At 29.3% G+C, this 14,375-nt stretch overlaps 1 protein-coding gene across 4 annotated transcripts in view; it reads right to left on the minus strand.

Annotated features, from left to right (window-relative positions):
* Window positions 1-309: 309 nt before the first annotated feature.
* The window catches only part of LOC118192294 (uncharacterized), a 113,677-nt gene continuing 99,611 nt past the window's right edge, over window positions 310-14,375 (minus strand). For 2 of the 4 annotated variants that reach the window (XM_085806602.1, XM_035363233.2), the window contains 3 exons: window positions 10,916-10,984; window positions 10,145-10,297; window positions 310-1,916 (listed from right to left, as the gene is read on the minus strand). In XM_085806602.1, coding sequence (XP_085662728.1) covers window positions 1,624-1,916; window positions 10,145-10,297; window positions 10,916-10,984 — 515 coding nt within the window. In that variant the 3' untranslated portion in view covers window positions 310-1,623. The other 2 variants (XM_035363241.2, XM_035363247.2) reach the window with 2 other exon arrangements.

A 14,375-nucleotide genomic window follows, 5' to 3' on the forward strand; every position in this document is an offset into this window, starting at 1 on the left:
AACGGAAATTTCAGATTTATTTTAGACTGGATGACTTCTAAAGATGAAGCTCCTGTTACATCACAACTAACTGATGATGGAATTATTTCAGTATTCTGATAAAAATTCAGATAATAATCCTAATAAACAGGAAGTAAGAATTACTTTTGATGAAGGTTTAGCATTCAGTCAATAGTATCTAAGCTTTCTAAAAATCAAAATTTACACACCAGGAAATAAGATCATATGTATACTCAGGGGAAAATAATAGAAAAGAAACCTAAGGTGTTAAAATAAGCAGTAACAGAAATGATGTTAAAAAAATATAAATCGTTTTATCAAAGAATTTTTAATATATAAGTTTTAATTATTTGTATGCAAATAATCCAAATGTAGTATATAAATTTAAAAAATGTAAACAATACTCAGAAAAACATGATTCTGCACAATTCTTGGTCTCAAATGTGTGGATTAGAGGAGTTTTACAGAACATTATAAATATAATTATTACAGCATATTAATAATTATAGAATTAAAAATATAATTTTATTAAAAGTGTAAGTGATATGACTAAGTTAAGCTGCATATTCTGAAAACGAAAGTCAGTAAATAAAGCTGTTAAATATATGCATTCCTTAGAGATCACAATACTTAACTTATTTATGATTAAACTTTCTATAACATAGGAATTAAATATTTTATTAATAATAGATTGAGGGGGTGGAATTGAAATGATTTTTTGCAAACTTTTATATTTTTGACTTTGCGCTTTAATGGACATAAAGGTTTGAAATATTGCAGGCACGTGTAGTGCAGGTTACATAAAGCTTTCTCTTAATCTTTCAGCATTCATAAATAGATGACACTAATAATTGACAGATTTTATGCCCGAGTGTGACATAAGTGACTACAATATATGTGATTCTGTGATGCTCAAGCATATGCTTAACTTATAAACTCATAAAGATTTGTACTCATAAGCAGATACTTCTGTGTGCTTTACTGTTATTTAAATATTAATCATCTTCAATAAAATAAAATGATTAACCAAAATGCTTTTCTTCTTCAAAAAAAAATTTTTAGAGCAATAAGAAATCAAACATTAAAAAATTCTTCGTTTCTTGACTGCAATCTGATCCATAATTAGAAATTTAACTTGAGGAACTAAACAAGAGCATTAACCAAACTGCAAAATTTGCAGTCTTTTAGGCTGTCGAAAATTCAAAACTTTATCTAATTTGGATCCCTATAGTTTTTATTATTTTTCAGTTTTTAAAAATGTTATCTTTAGATCTTGAATTTCAATTAAATGTAAGGAGACAGTAAATAATGGTTGAATTTAAGAAGTATAAATGTGATAAAAATCATCTAAAAATTAAAGTGTCTCAAAAACGGTGCTTTTTCATTTCACTATATACAATTGAGAACTACTAAATAAATGCCAAGTATCATTACAAAGAATACTCAACATTTATGAAAATATGAAGTATGCTAGACTAAAAATTTTAAAATTACAGTGATAAGATATTACAAAAACTATAGAAGAATTAGTCACACTAAAAATAAAATTAATTTGAAGTAATATATATTACATCAATATGGACTGCTATATACAAATGATTGTGAACAGTCAATTTTCGAAATTTACAGAAAATGTCTTTGTTTAGCAACACTATTTCCATAAAGACCCATATATGATGTCCACATTTGTTCACTAAAAGGTAAAATTTTTGCACATTCCAGTCCAGATGTCTTATTTACTTGAGGGCACAGACAATTTAGATGTGTGCGATATACAGTCATTTGCCCCATTGGCCGATTGAAAGGATTATATCCTTTTCTTTTTCTTGAGTTCATATCTAATTTACCACTTCTTTTTAAGCATTTTTCAGTCACCATTTCTTCATAAGCATCATGGTCCATACCATAGAACCTACCTGAAAAAAGAAAAAAAATCAAATAGTGTTGAATCAAGCTAGTTTTCTTGATATAATTCTTCATGTAGAGATACAGGTTCAAGTTGCAGCTTTTGCCATCAGGACAGATATTAAACTGTACATTCTTGCGCATGGAGAATGAGATGCAATAATTCAGTGTACCAAACAGAATTAATAACAGTAACAGACGTGACTGCCTATTCACAGTGCAGTCCCTAGAATGCAGTGGTGATATACAGTAACTCTGCTTCTAGTCTTGCCGCAATCTCAGCAAGGCAAAGCCAAAGTCCTTTAGTTATCCAGATATATAAAGTACTGCTTGAGTGTCCAGCCTCTAAGAGCCTACTCTGTGCTGGGTGCTGGCTTACACTGGTATTCCAGGAAACGAGCAGACATATCATTATGAAGAATGCAGATAATGATCCATCCCATCTCAAGCACTTTACTTCGAGTCACATCTGAAACAGTCCACCCACAAGTATCTTCTTGCGCTGTGGCAGGAATGGTGAGATTCAGCTGTGACAGGCAGGCATACCCATGCTGATGCCAAAAAGAATTGCAAACTGATAAAGCAACTCTTACTCAGTTTCTAGCACAGACATCTGCGACTGCAGCGGTCTTAGCAACCTTGATCACTACATATTTGAATGACCTTTATTTGGGACCATCATCTCAAATTACCAGCTCCTGAATACTGGATGGCTTGGACAGAGAATATGCTCTCTAATAAAAGTTGCATGGCTTAGGATTGGAAAAGCTATTAATTACTGTGCTTCCACATATGGGAAAATTTTTATCAGCAGTAAAAACTCTGACCTTTAATCGTTTGACTGCTACACGGCGCAAAATGCTGCGTTCATTTGTCTCAAAAATCGTCTGCGCTGCGAGTTTCAGTGTGCCTTTGTTGCTCCGTGGGTGTGAACGTACGTAGTCTGACCTCACGCGTACTTTGTAACACGAGTGCATTCTAAAATAACTAACTGCATCGCGGTTTTCGAGACAAATGAACGCAGCGCTTTTGCGCCGCGTAGCAGTCACACGGTTAAGAAAAGTATATATCCTCATGCACCATTTATCAAATTTTAGGTATTTTGTATTACTAAATAAGTATTATTATGTATTTTGCTTTATGCAATATTATGTACTTAGCGCAATATGCATACTTTGTGTTATTAAGTGGGTAGTTATATGTTATTATACATTATATTTTGTGTATTTATTATTATGCATTTAGTATAAATTTTTCTTTATTTCACATGTATTGTATCACTTCCTATGTATGTTCAAATTTGTTTTTAATATGCTTTTAAGTTGATTTCTAATTTGCTTTAGTATATATCTGGATGCTAAGTTAATATCTATAACAAGCATGATATTATTCTGCTTAAAAATATGAGTGATAGTATTGCACATGTAGGCAACTAAAGTTAATGATATTGATAGATAATGATGATTATATTCAATTTGTAATACCGTTGTTGTGAAACTCTGCAAAACCTACATCTGTAATTTCTTATGCTCTTTTATGCATCTATTTTATTATTTTCTCTCTCTTTTTTGAGGGAAGGGCATTAAAATTTTCCATTTTGGTGACATTCAATTCTGCAAGGCTCAACTTAGAACAGACATCATCTTGGTCGTGAACTGTGTATGTTTGGCATTTGCTTGGGCTTGCATGAATATGCCTGAGCTGGTTGTTCTTTATACAGTACTTTTAAGAAATTGAAAAATAGTCAATAGGATAAAGAAAATTATGTCCATAAGATTGCATGAAAAAGTAAAAAGCACTCAATATCTACCAAACTGATTCAGAAAGTACAACAGATATATCAATATCTTATCACAGTTAATATCAAACAGCAGTTGTAGAAAACATAACTTTTTGCAATCTCTTGATGTTTTTCTTGAAAAAAATTAAACAGTTAGATATTCATTAAAAACAAACTTTCAATTAAGTAAGCAAACTGGCAAGCAGATATTCAAATGATGCTTACATATTTTTATATCCACAAATAATGTTTTTAGAATTCATACTCTAAAGTTATACACATTTTTTGGACATGTGGCAGCATAAATAAGGTATGTAAAGATGCAGAAAGAAAGTCAATACAAATTTAAGAATTATTTATATTTTCTGCAGTTGCCAGTTATCAGTCTAATACTCAACTACTGTCAGATTTCTTTCCTGCACTGCAAAATAAAAAAAAAAAAAAAAAAAAAAAATAACATCAACAAATTATTTTAAAATCCATATTTCAAACTTTTTGTGATTATTTAAATACCATATAAGATTATTTAACTACCATATACCTCCTTACCATGTGCCTTTCTGATGTAATTAGAAAGCATGTCCGGCCAGCAATTTGGTCTGGAGTCTGAGCCTGGGCAAGGACATTGCACATTTTTCATGTTTCCTGTTGTGTAAAATCTAATTGTCTCTATAGTGGCTCCCAAACCGTAAAGGGTGAATGATTATTTGTCACTGCCAAGATTTGGCGATTAGGTCTCTTTCTTTCCAGTCACTATTCAAGTAGAGGAGAATGTCTCTCTTTATTCCCTTTGTTGTGCCTTTATTGACTTTGTTGTGTAATTGGAAAGCATGTCCATCTGACAATCAAAAGTCAGGAGTCCTGGTGAGGTAACTGCAAGCTTTTCATATTTGTTAGATTCAACCTAATAAATAGTCTCTAACACCTTTCTGTTGCCCATATTTCAGATAAGCCTTTCCCATGAAAGAAATTTTTAAAAAGTGAATTATTTGGTATCAATAAAATTCATCGATGTTGCCAGTAGTTTTCCTTATATAGTTTTCCAAACATCTTCAATTTTAGTACAGGTGTAGGAGTGTTCTCAAACTTGTGGCTCCTGAAGCAGTTTTATGCAGCCTACGAATATTTGCATAAGTTAACTAACATTATTACGGCAAGAATTTAAATAAAGGTTTAAGATTTCAATGATTTTGAGTTCAAATTTACATTGCATTTCCACTCAAAATGAAAATGAGTAATGCTGTAGAAAATCAACAAAGAGCTAATTAATTTACATTGTGATATAAATCATATCCAAAGACTGAGAAATACAAATTTGATTAATCTTTTTTCACACTTATGAAAAGACAAAATATCCTCAGTTACAAATATTTGCAATAAGAATAATCACTTTGTTTGGGAATATGTGAACAGTTTTTCTGCAGTTGAAAATTAATAATCTTAAAAAAGAAAAAAATCAGACTGAACAATGAGCATGTAAACAATTCATTATAAAGATAATTTTTCTTGAGGGATGCAAATTTTAATCAAAACTGAAATGTCATGATGTATTATAGCTAAACATTGTAGTAAGAAATAAAAAAAGTTTGTAATTGTTTACATACAAATACACTGATTCCTCAATACGTGTCTGCTTTAAAATATATCAACTGGGTATATTGGGTTTGGTATACAGCAGTGGTCTCAAACTGCACATGGAACAAATGAACAATCTGAAAGCTGGCGGGCCAATTTTTTTAAAAAATTAACATGAAAAGTTTTTTTTAACAAAACAAATTTTTTAATTAAATATTAAATTTTATACAAAAAATGTATATTGAAACATACGTAAATAATAAAAATAATAACACGAAAAAATTCAAATTGTTATTTATTTTCCATCTCAAATCTAAAAGCTGGTTTCTGTAAATTTCTGTTGGTCACAGTATTAGATGTTCAGACTGACATTTATTTCAAATAACTTTAATATGTTGAACTAACCACTAAATAACTTGCTTAAACTAAAAATAAATAAAGAAAGAAAACTTTCCAAGTTGGGCGAAACTTGAAAATAAATAATTGTAACCTTTCTTTTATTTATTTAACTTTTCTTTGGCGAAGGGGGACCTGATGTGTACACCACATGATTTCCTTGTATGAAATATTAAATTATATGCACTTTTTTGCTGCATTTCATTTAAACTTATTTCCTCAAAATTTCATTAGAGATATATTTCTCATTCAATTAATTCTGTTCTCAGCTCACAGCAAGGCAAAAATACATAAAACCTCAAAATATCTTCATTAAAAATTGAAAAATATAGAAATAAATAAATAAAACACCAAATACAGTTAAAAAAAATTTATAATTAAAATTAAGAGTTTCTACACAAAAACAAGCAATTCAGCCAGCAGGCAACAAGGCAGATTTTTTGGTGCACAAAAATGAAAGTTTAATTTTGGTCCCATTTGGCAAAAAGGCACTGAAGGTGCAGAAACTGAATTCACTGTTTTTCAGTTTCTGTTCAGGGCTGCTACGGTAAACAAAAGTTAGGCTTAGCCACACTTAAATAACTTTTAAATTGTTGATAATTCTACAACTATTGCATGCAGATTAACTAAAGGTACAAAAACCTTAATCGGAAGATAAGGACAACATTATTCAATCATTTTTAAAGCAAAAAGTGCAATTTACAGACATCTAAGAATAAAAAAAAATGAGCTCACTCAGCCAAGTAACAGAGTAGGTGTGTGTGTGTGTATATATATATATACTTTTGGCATGGCTGATTGCAACTAGAAAGAGAGGTGGACAACTACATATTATGGCAGTCCTATATACAAAATTTCAACGCTCTGAGGCTACTCATTTTTGAATTACGCGAAATACATACATATATATGCATATACATATAGATGCATGAAAAAATCTCTTCTGAATCCATTTTAAATCAGTATAATTTGTTTGGGGAAAAAAGAAGAGTTCTTTTTTATGTCCTTACATACAGATGTCATGCAAAAACATTGTTAAATAGCATTCGATAGCGGTCAAAATGGATATTTTCGTTGATGTATTGTACCTGGAATTTTCCGTGATTACAATACTTCATACACGAAAGTAAAAAAATCTGTATGTTAATAATTATAAACATCTTTATTTCTAATTCCAACTTTCAGGTACAACACCTCCTGGTGGTCCAATATTGCTAAAATTTCCTAAAATCTTTTGAAGTTCCTAAACCTTTGTGAAGAATGACTAGAAACTATGTTTATCATGAATTGAAGATGCTCATTGATCAGTTTGACTCCTTTTTTTTTTAACTTTAAAATGTTCAACTCCAAGAAAAAAATTTTCACATATCCATTTCTTCTTAAACAAATCGAGTATTCTTACAGCAAAAATTCAAAACTGAAGTTATTTATCTTATGTCAAGTATAAAATCAAATCTTTACCTTCAAATATTTGAACAACATTCATAACACAGTGTAAATTAATTTGCTTAATTTGTAGATATTCTAAGGCATTACTTAGGTTTGTTTTTAATAGTAATGAAAATAATGTAAATTTGGTGTCTATATTATTAAAATCTTGATTTTTTTTTCAAATTTGTTCATACTAATGCCAATTAATTTATGGTAAATATATTTGCAGGCCATATAAAACTGTTCCAAGGCTACCAGTTTGAGACCATTACTATTTGTTTGGACTATGATTCGAGTAATTTTGCTTACCTCTTTAGAGACACGGCTACAACTGCCACAAGTGTCAGTACCGATGTTGCTACTATTCAATAAGCAATTTGTGCTGTAACTCTGAATTTTTATGATTTTGTTTGTTTGTTTGTTTGTTTTCTTGCATAATTTTTTTTGGGGTAAATTCATTAACAATGAGTTTTAAGAAAGTTAATGATAAGAGTCAAACAATGAAAAAATTGCTAACATCACAGCACCATGGAGTTGAAAAATATGAAGATGACATGCTTATCTGGTACTTGGGTACTCATACTGTATACCAAGAATGATGGTATCTATGATTGTAGAGGGTGAAAGATCATATTAAATAGACTAAGACACTGAAGGGGGAATTGTGTATCAAACAAAGATCAGGGACATTAAACATTTAGAGAAATTGCTTTTGATCTGGATAACAGAAAAACATTTATGTAGAGATCTTTCATTAATATTCAGTATACATTTTACCAATGTATTTGTATTTTAGTATTAAACAGTGTTATAAAAATAAAAATAACACTTTTTCATAAGAACAGATTAATTATTTTCCCTTTATTTTTTACTGAAAAATTTGTTTGATATAAATCCAAGGATCTATAATTAATGATGTGACCTAAGATGCCACTGTATATAACTCTTCTGTGTCAAAGTAAAATTTAATAAAGCAAAGAAAGATAATAGGTTGTCATTATTTATTCTCAAGTTGTGTCCCACTTAGAAAGTTTTCATATTAATTTCACATTTGTTCTCAATTTATTGTTTATTTTAGTAATTAATTTAGTAAATTCAACATATTAGAATTATTTGAAATAAATATCAGTCTAAAAATTTAGTATTTAGCTATGAATATGTTTTAATTACAAAGCCAGAAATTTCATGCAGATACCAAACTCAAGATTTTAGATAGAAAATAAATATAAATTGGAGTTTTTTCTTTACTACTTACTGGTATTTTAAATACTATAAAAGCTTTCTATAACATACCTACAGTTTTTGCTTTTACATATATAATATTACTTATTATTCTACATGCTAGAATGTTAAAATCATTTAACAGAACTTTTGGGTTTGTGGAAAGACTTCCTTTTTGAGTTCATCCTTCCTAATATATATATATATATATATATATATATATATATATATATTGCTTCCTCCATTATTTAGACTTTTTAAATTTTCTTGTCATGGGTTTCACACCATTCTTTCAAAAGTAATTAAACACCTGTAATTTAATTTTTATAGTAAATTACGGGTATCTTTGCATCCTGTGTCTTCAAAAATTGTAGAAAGAATATTAATTCACTAGCGCTGATAGAAATTTGATTACCTCACTTCATTATTATTGGTTATGTTCAACAACAACAAGATAACCGTGGAGTGCTCATAGTATGTTGTTGCAACTAATAGCTGAAGATGAACCTCGAGCAAAAACACAGTGGGTAGCATTTGATTCTTTATGTCCATTTTTTATTTTACTTTTACCTTTCTTCCTCTTCTTGTTCTTCTTCTCTTTTTTTTTATTTTATTTTATTTCCATAGTTTATTATTCCTAATATTTTATTATTGTTTTCCATTTTGAAGAAAAAGAAAGATATCCCATCCCACAGAGAGCAAAAGATCTCATATATTTCCATCTTTATGTCCATTTTTTATTTTACTTTTACCTTTCTTCCTCTTCTTGTTCTTCTTATTCTCTTTTTTTTATTTTATTTTATTTCCATAGTTTACTATTCCTAATATTTTATTATTGTTCATTTATCATTTTTCACAAGAACTGGGACAAAATTGTTTTTATCAATTGCCCAATTTGTGAAATACTATGATCTGAAGTTTTGTTTTTCTTTTCATCTCCGCAGAAAGGGGAAATAATGAATCTGAGGTTTGAATTAATGGCCTTTAAAATGCATGTGCAAAGAATGCTAATCACAAAATTTGCAAAAACTGATCATTCGTGGGGAACAGAACTTACACAAAAAACAAATAAAAAATTTCTGAATGTACAGTAAAAAAAAATCTAGGATATAGTATATCTATTTTATACTTTTACACATAGTCTTCATGAAAAGTCACCTAAACAATATTGTAAAGGAAGAATACATTTGCAAGTATTTTCAAATATAAATTAATCTAATCTGAATAAAAAACAGCTACATATCACCATAGTTTAAATCACTGATAATCTAACAGTTAGGTTTATCAGATGATCTGATGTGAGTGTTAAGTTCTTATCCATTCAAAAATTAGGCCACAAATAATCCTGAGATCATTCAAAAGATGTTGCACTAACAATGCTGTGGATAGAAACTGAAGGATGATATTAGCTAAAATGCAGATGATGATGATGTTAATTGTGGAACAGAGAATGATGCTATCCACCTGGACTTGGCTGTAGTAAAGACCGTTAATAATTCTGAACCAGCTACTAATATTGAGAAATTTGATTAATGCATATTAGAATTAAATAAAATACATGTCAACTTAAGATTATATTTTATAGGAATAATATGACTATCACATGATGTAAACAGTAATGAAATTCTGTCTTCTGTCTTACTAACTTTCAAAATTAGTAAAATTTCACTAAAATACTGTAACTGTAATCATATAACAGTAAGTTATGTTAAATTTGTTAACAAATAACACAAACAGCAAAATAACACTTAAACGTGTTCTCATCAAAGTACGAAAAAAGAAAAAAGTTCTTACATATACGGCTGTCTTAAAATTGAAAAGATTTGAAATACATACTTGTGGGTCCAAATCTTTCTTCTTCTTGTTTCATTCCAGATTCAATGCATTCTTTATCTTTGGGAAGAAGACTCAGAACTTCAGAGGGGTAAAACCAAAATGTTGCATAAATTATGTCAATACCAATTCCTTCTTTAGATGGAGCTAAAGTTCCTATAACAGAATAAATAAAACAAATTTAATTTGCTTATACCTAAAACGCTTCACTTTCACTAAATTATCAATTTGCCATCACCTCTAAAGGATGTAAAATGTCACATAAATCATATTAGTATGCATTAATATACAACTGCTGTTGTCTAACTGCTTCCTCACTCCAAAATAATTAACAATTTAAAAAGCAGCTACTTTTTCTTTTATCCCATTTTCAAAAATAGCTTTTGATTTATTATTCGAAATAGAGAAAATATATATACAGAAATTATATATATCAGATTTATGGGGGGGGATGCTTTGCATACCAAAAACTGGAAGGTTGGAAGGTCAATTATATAAGACACAAAATGTTAAAAGTACATAACATTGGTTTTTGTTTTTGAAAAAATTCCTTACATAATTTCTCTATCAAGTACAAGCAAAGAATCTGAACCTATAAATTTTATGCACAATGCAGTGTCAAGGGTGTACTTTAAAAAAATTGCATAACAATTAAACAGAATAATTAAGAAATAAGTTTAACAATTCATAAAACTCAGAAAAAATAAACATTAAACCAGTATTATAAATTCAGCACAAATAATTGAATGAAAAAACAAATGATTGAATATTTACCAGTAGAGATGACTCGCTGTATGCCACCCCCATCGTGGGGACCAACATGACGACGATTTCTGCGTAAACCTTAAATAAAAACGTTTATCAGTAAAGATTATTATGATTATGAATGTAGTTTCAATCTGTTAAAATATAAAAGGAAAATCTTAAAACATTTTCTCATACCTGATTTTGAAAAGGCTATCTGGAAATCTAATATATTATAATTCTTTTAATTAATTAATTAACTAATTTATGCAGTAGTGCCACTTAATCATAGTTAATGTTATCATTCAGATATTGTTACCAAATTGCTAAAAATCCTACCCATCCGTATGTGAAAACATGGAAAATATATGGCTATATCAGCAAGTCAGTTACTTTTATCAAAATATTATAGAGTGAATTTTTGAAGTTGAAATAAAATACTCAAAAAGATAAAACTGCCAGATAACATTAAAACAGAGTACAGAAATTGCCAATGACAGAAACATGTCACCAAGGTAAGGAATTAAACCAAGCAGTTTGATTTTTATTTAAGGCAGCCATACAGAAAGGAAGATGTTTCCCTACTTTTAGGAAATACTTGTACTAACCAATTTAATAGAATTCTAGATGACCTTGCTTTTTCACACCAAAATATCTTTGTACTTGTTTTCAGCTTGTGGCAGAGGTCTCATGTGACCTCTGTGATTGGTAATTGCTCTTGCTTTTTATTTCTAGTTGGCAATGTTCATGGAAGATGCCCGTAAAATGCATGTTCATTTGGTCTTCTGCTGCTAGCAAGGACAGAATTGAGGAACCATTTGATCTCAAGCCTGGCAATTTATCGTTCACTCCAAAATAACTGTCATGAAGCAAGCACTGAATAGCCAGATCTTTCATGGGTGGTGTATACAACACCCGTGCACAAGCCCCCCTTGCAGCACCTTAATAAGTGTGATATATCGATAGACAGCCCACTTAATGTTACAAGCAGACTTATTTTTGAGCCCATGGCTGTGCTTTGAAACCCCCCCCCCCAATCCATTGGTGTGAGTTTAAGCTTTACATATTTATGAATGTTCCATTCTAGAAAACTTTTTTTTTTTTTTTTTTTTTAATTTTGTTTAAACATTTTATCATGAAGTCTAGCAAAAGGCAAAATAATCTGAATCAAAAGGCCATAGTCGATTTTTTTAAAATGCTATAGACTAACTCAAAAAATGAGTCAACCAAACGCTGCCCTTGAATTAAATGTTTCTCAATGCAAGATTTTGAAAAACTGTGAAGATATTATTTTCAAATCAAAGCAAAATTGGAATGAAAATATAAAAATGATGCATAGTGAGAAACATGATAGTGCTGAGAAAGCACTTTTGATTTGGCTTACAAATATTCCTGAAAAAGTGTGGCAGTCCCTAGTCCATTGATGCAGCAGATAGCTGAAGAATTAATTAGTAAAATTGATTTTGTAACAATATATGGCTGGTTCAACCACTGGGAAAAAAGAGGAATATTGCTTAGAAATACATTCATAAGGAAGAAAAAGATACTGATTGGTTATAATTAACTGTTGTCAAATGAATAGCCTAAATTATTAGTGTATTATGTCCTGAAAACATTTATAATGCCAATGAAATAAGTATATCCTGCATTACTTCAAACATACACAATTGTTCAAAACTGAAAGTTCAGAAGATGTAAAACATTGAAAGATTACATGATCATTTTATGCAGCCTCAATGTGTGGTAAAAAAGAAAATTATTAATAATCGGAAAAAGAAAAAAAAATCACCATTGCTTCAAAGGAGTGAATAGTTTACCAGCAGACTGACTATATATGTAATTCAAAGATGTGGATGATGCCAGCAATTTTTAATGACTGGATTTTGAAATGGGATAATAAACTGAGGAATTAAAATTATCCTTCTAATTTGAGAACCGCACAACATAAATGTCACTCTTAAACATGCAGAAATTGTATATTTGCCAAAAAATACCACAGTTATAATTCAGTCATTCAATCAATATTACAGCCCTAAATGACATAGATGATACGGATATAGTGCAAAGGAATCAACAAAGAAAACTAGTCGCCTTCATTTGCTGCCGAATATATGTTGAAACTGCATCTCAAAAAAGACAATAAATAACAGTTTTAAGCAGGCCAACTTTTTAATAAATGATGAAACAGAGAAATTTGAAGGAGGTCTCTAACAACATCTTCAATGAACATGAATTATGAGGACTTTGACACTTCAGGAGATATTGATGAAAAAACTCAAGTTGCGGCATCAGCGACAAAAGAAGATATTTGCCAGTTGCTTTCTGAAAAAAATCTAAGCATATATAATAAACGTTCTGAAAAAAAACTAACAAATTCAATGACTTTTTTACAAGGATGCTCTATGAGTATAAAGATTAGAATGGCAACACTGATGAAATAACAACTGCATATAATGGACTTATTAATGCCTTTTCTCTTAATTAAAATACTGTGAAAGTATATATTTATACATTTCTAGTTTTACTTAAATTTAATTAATTGAATTCTATTGATATTTTGAAAAAATTTTTTCAACATCTAGTGTTATCATTACATTAATATTATTAAAATAGTCATAGGCAAACATGATCACATTAAATGGTGTCTACTGTGTGCATGATTTAATTTTATTCAGGTCATTTAAATATTTATTAACTTTTATTCAGGTCTTTACTGAAAATTTGAAAAGCAACTTGCCATATTAATTTGCTAATAACAAATATTTTTTCCTCTTATTACACTTATCACATGATGGAATTGAAAATCCAGTTGCTGAATTTTTCTGTAATATTACTGTATTTTACTTTGACTGCAGTTGGACATTTTAAATGAGAAATAATGATTGCACTGTTATTAACTTATGGGATGTAAACACATGTATAAAAACTGTGACCACAGAAAATAATTGATTTTTCAATCATTTTATCTTCACAAACTTTAATTTTATTATTTATTCAATTTTTGTCATAAAAATAAAATAATAATCCTCAACAACCTGACCATTTTATATCACAGCATCACAATCAATTATTCACTCCTAAAGAATGAAATACTTTATATATAAATTAAACAGACAGGCTCTATATAAATCATTTAAATTCTAATAGCAGATGACCATAGAAATGAATAATGTAAATAATTATCTTTTACTGTAACAATCTTTACAATACGACTGATCATAAATGCTAACTCATTACATTAAAATTTTATAAATATTACATACTGTCATAAAAGTTGAATAAAAAAATTAAAAGCTATAAAGTTTGAATTTGCATCATATAAAAAGTTCACAGCATTTTATATGTAAAAATCTGTTACATTTAGAAATTGTTAAAATATTCTACTAAAAACATATTTTTGAATTTTACTTAATATACTTTTTAATGTCAACTTAAGAGTAAAATCTTAAATTAATGCATAGCATCAGGTATTATTATTATTATTAAGAAC

Source organism: Stegodyphus dumicola, chromosome 12, assembly GCF_044657685.1.
Source record: "Stegodyphus dumicola isolate Sdum_Otavi_A_Nest chromosome 12, ASM4465768v1".
Classification (NCBI taxonomy): domain Eukaryota; kingdom Metazoa; phylum Arthropoda; class Arachnida; order Araneae; family Eresidae; genus Stegodyphus; species Stegodyphus dumicola.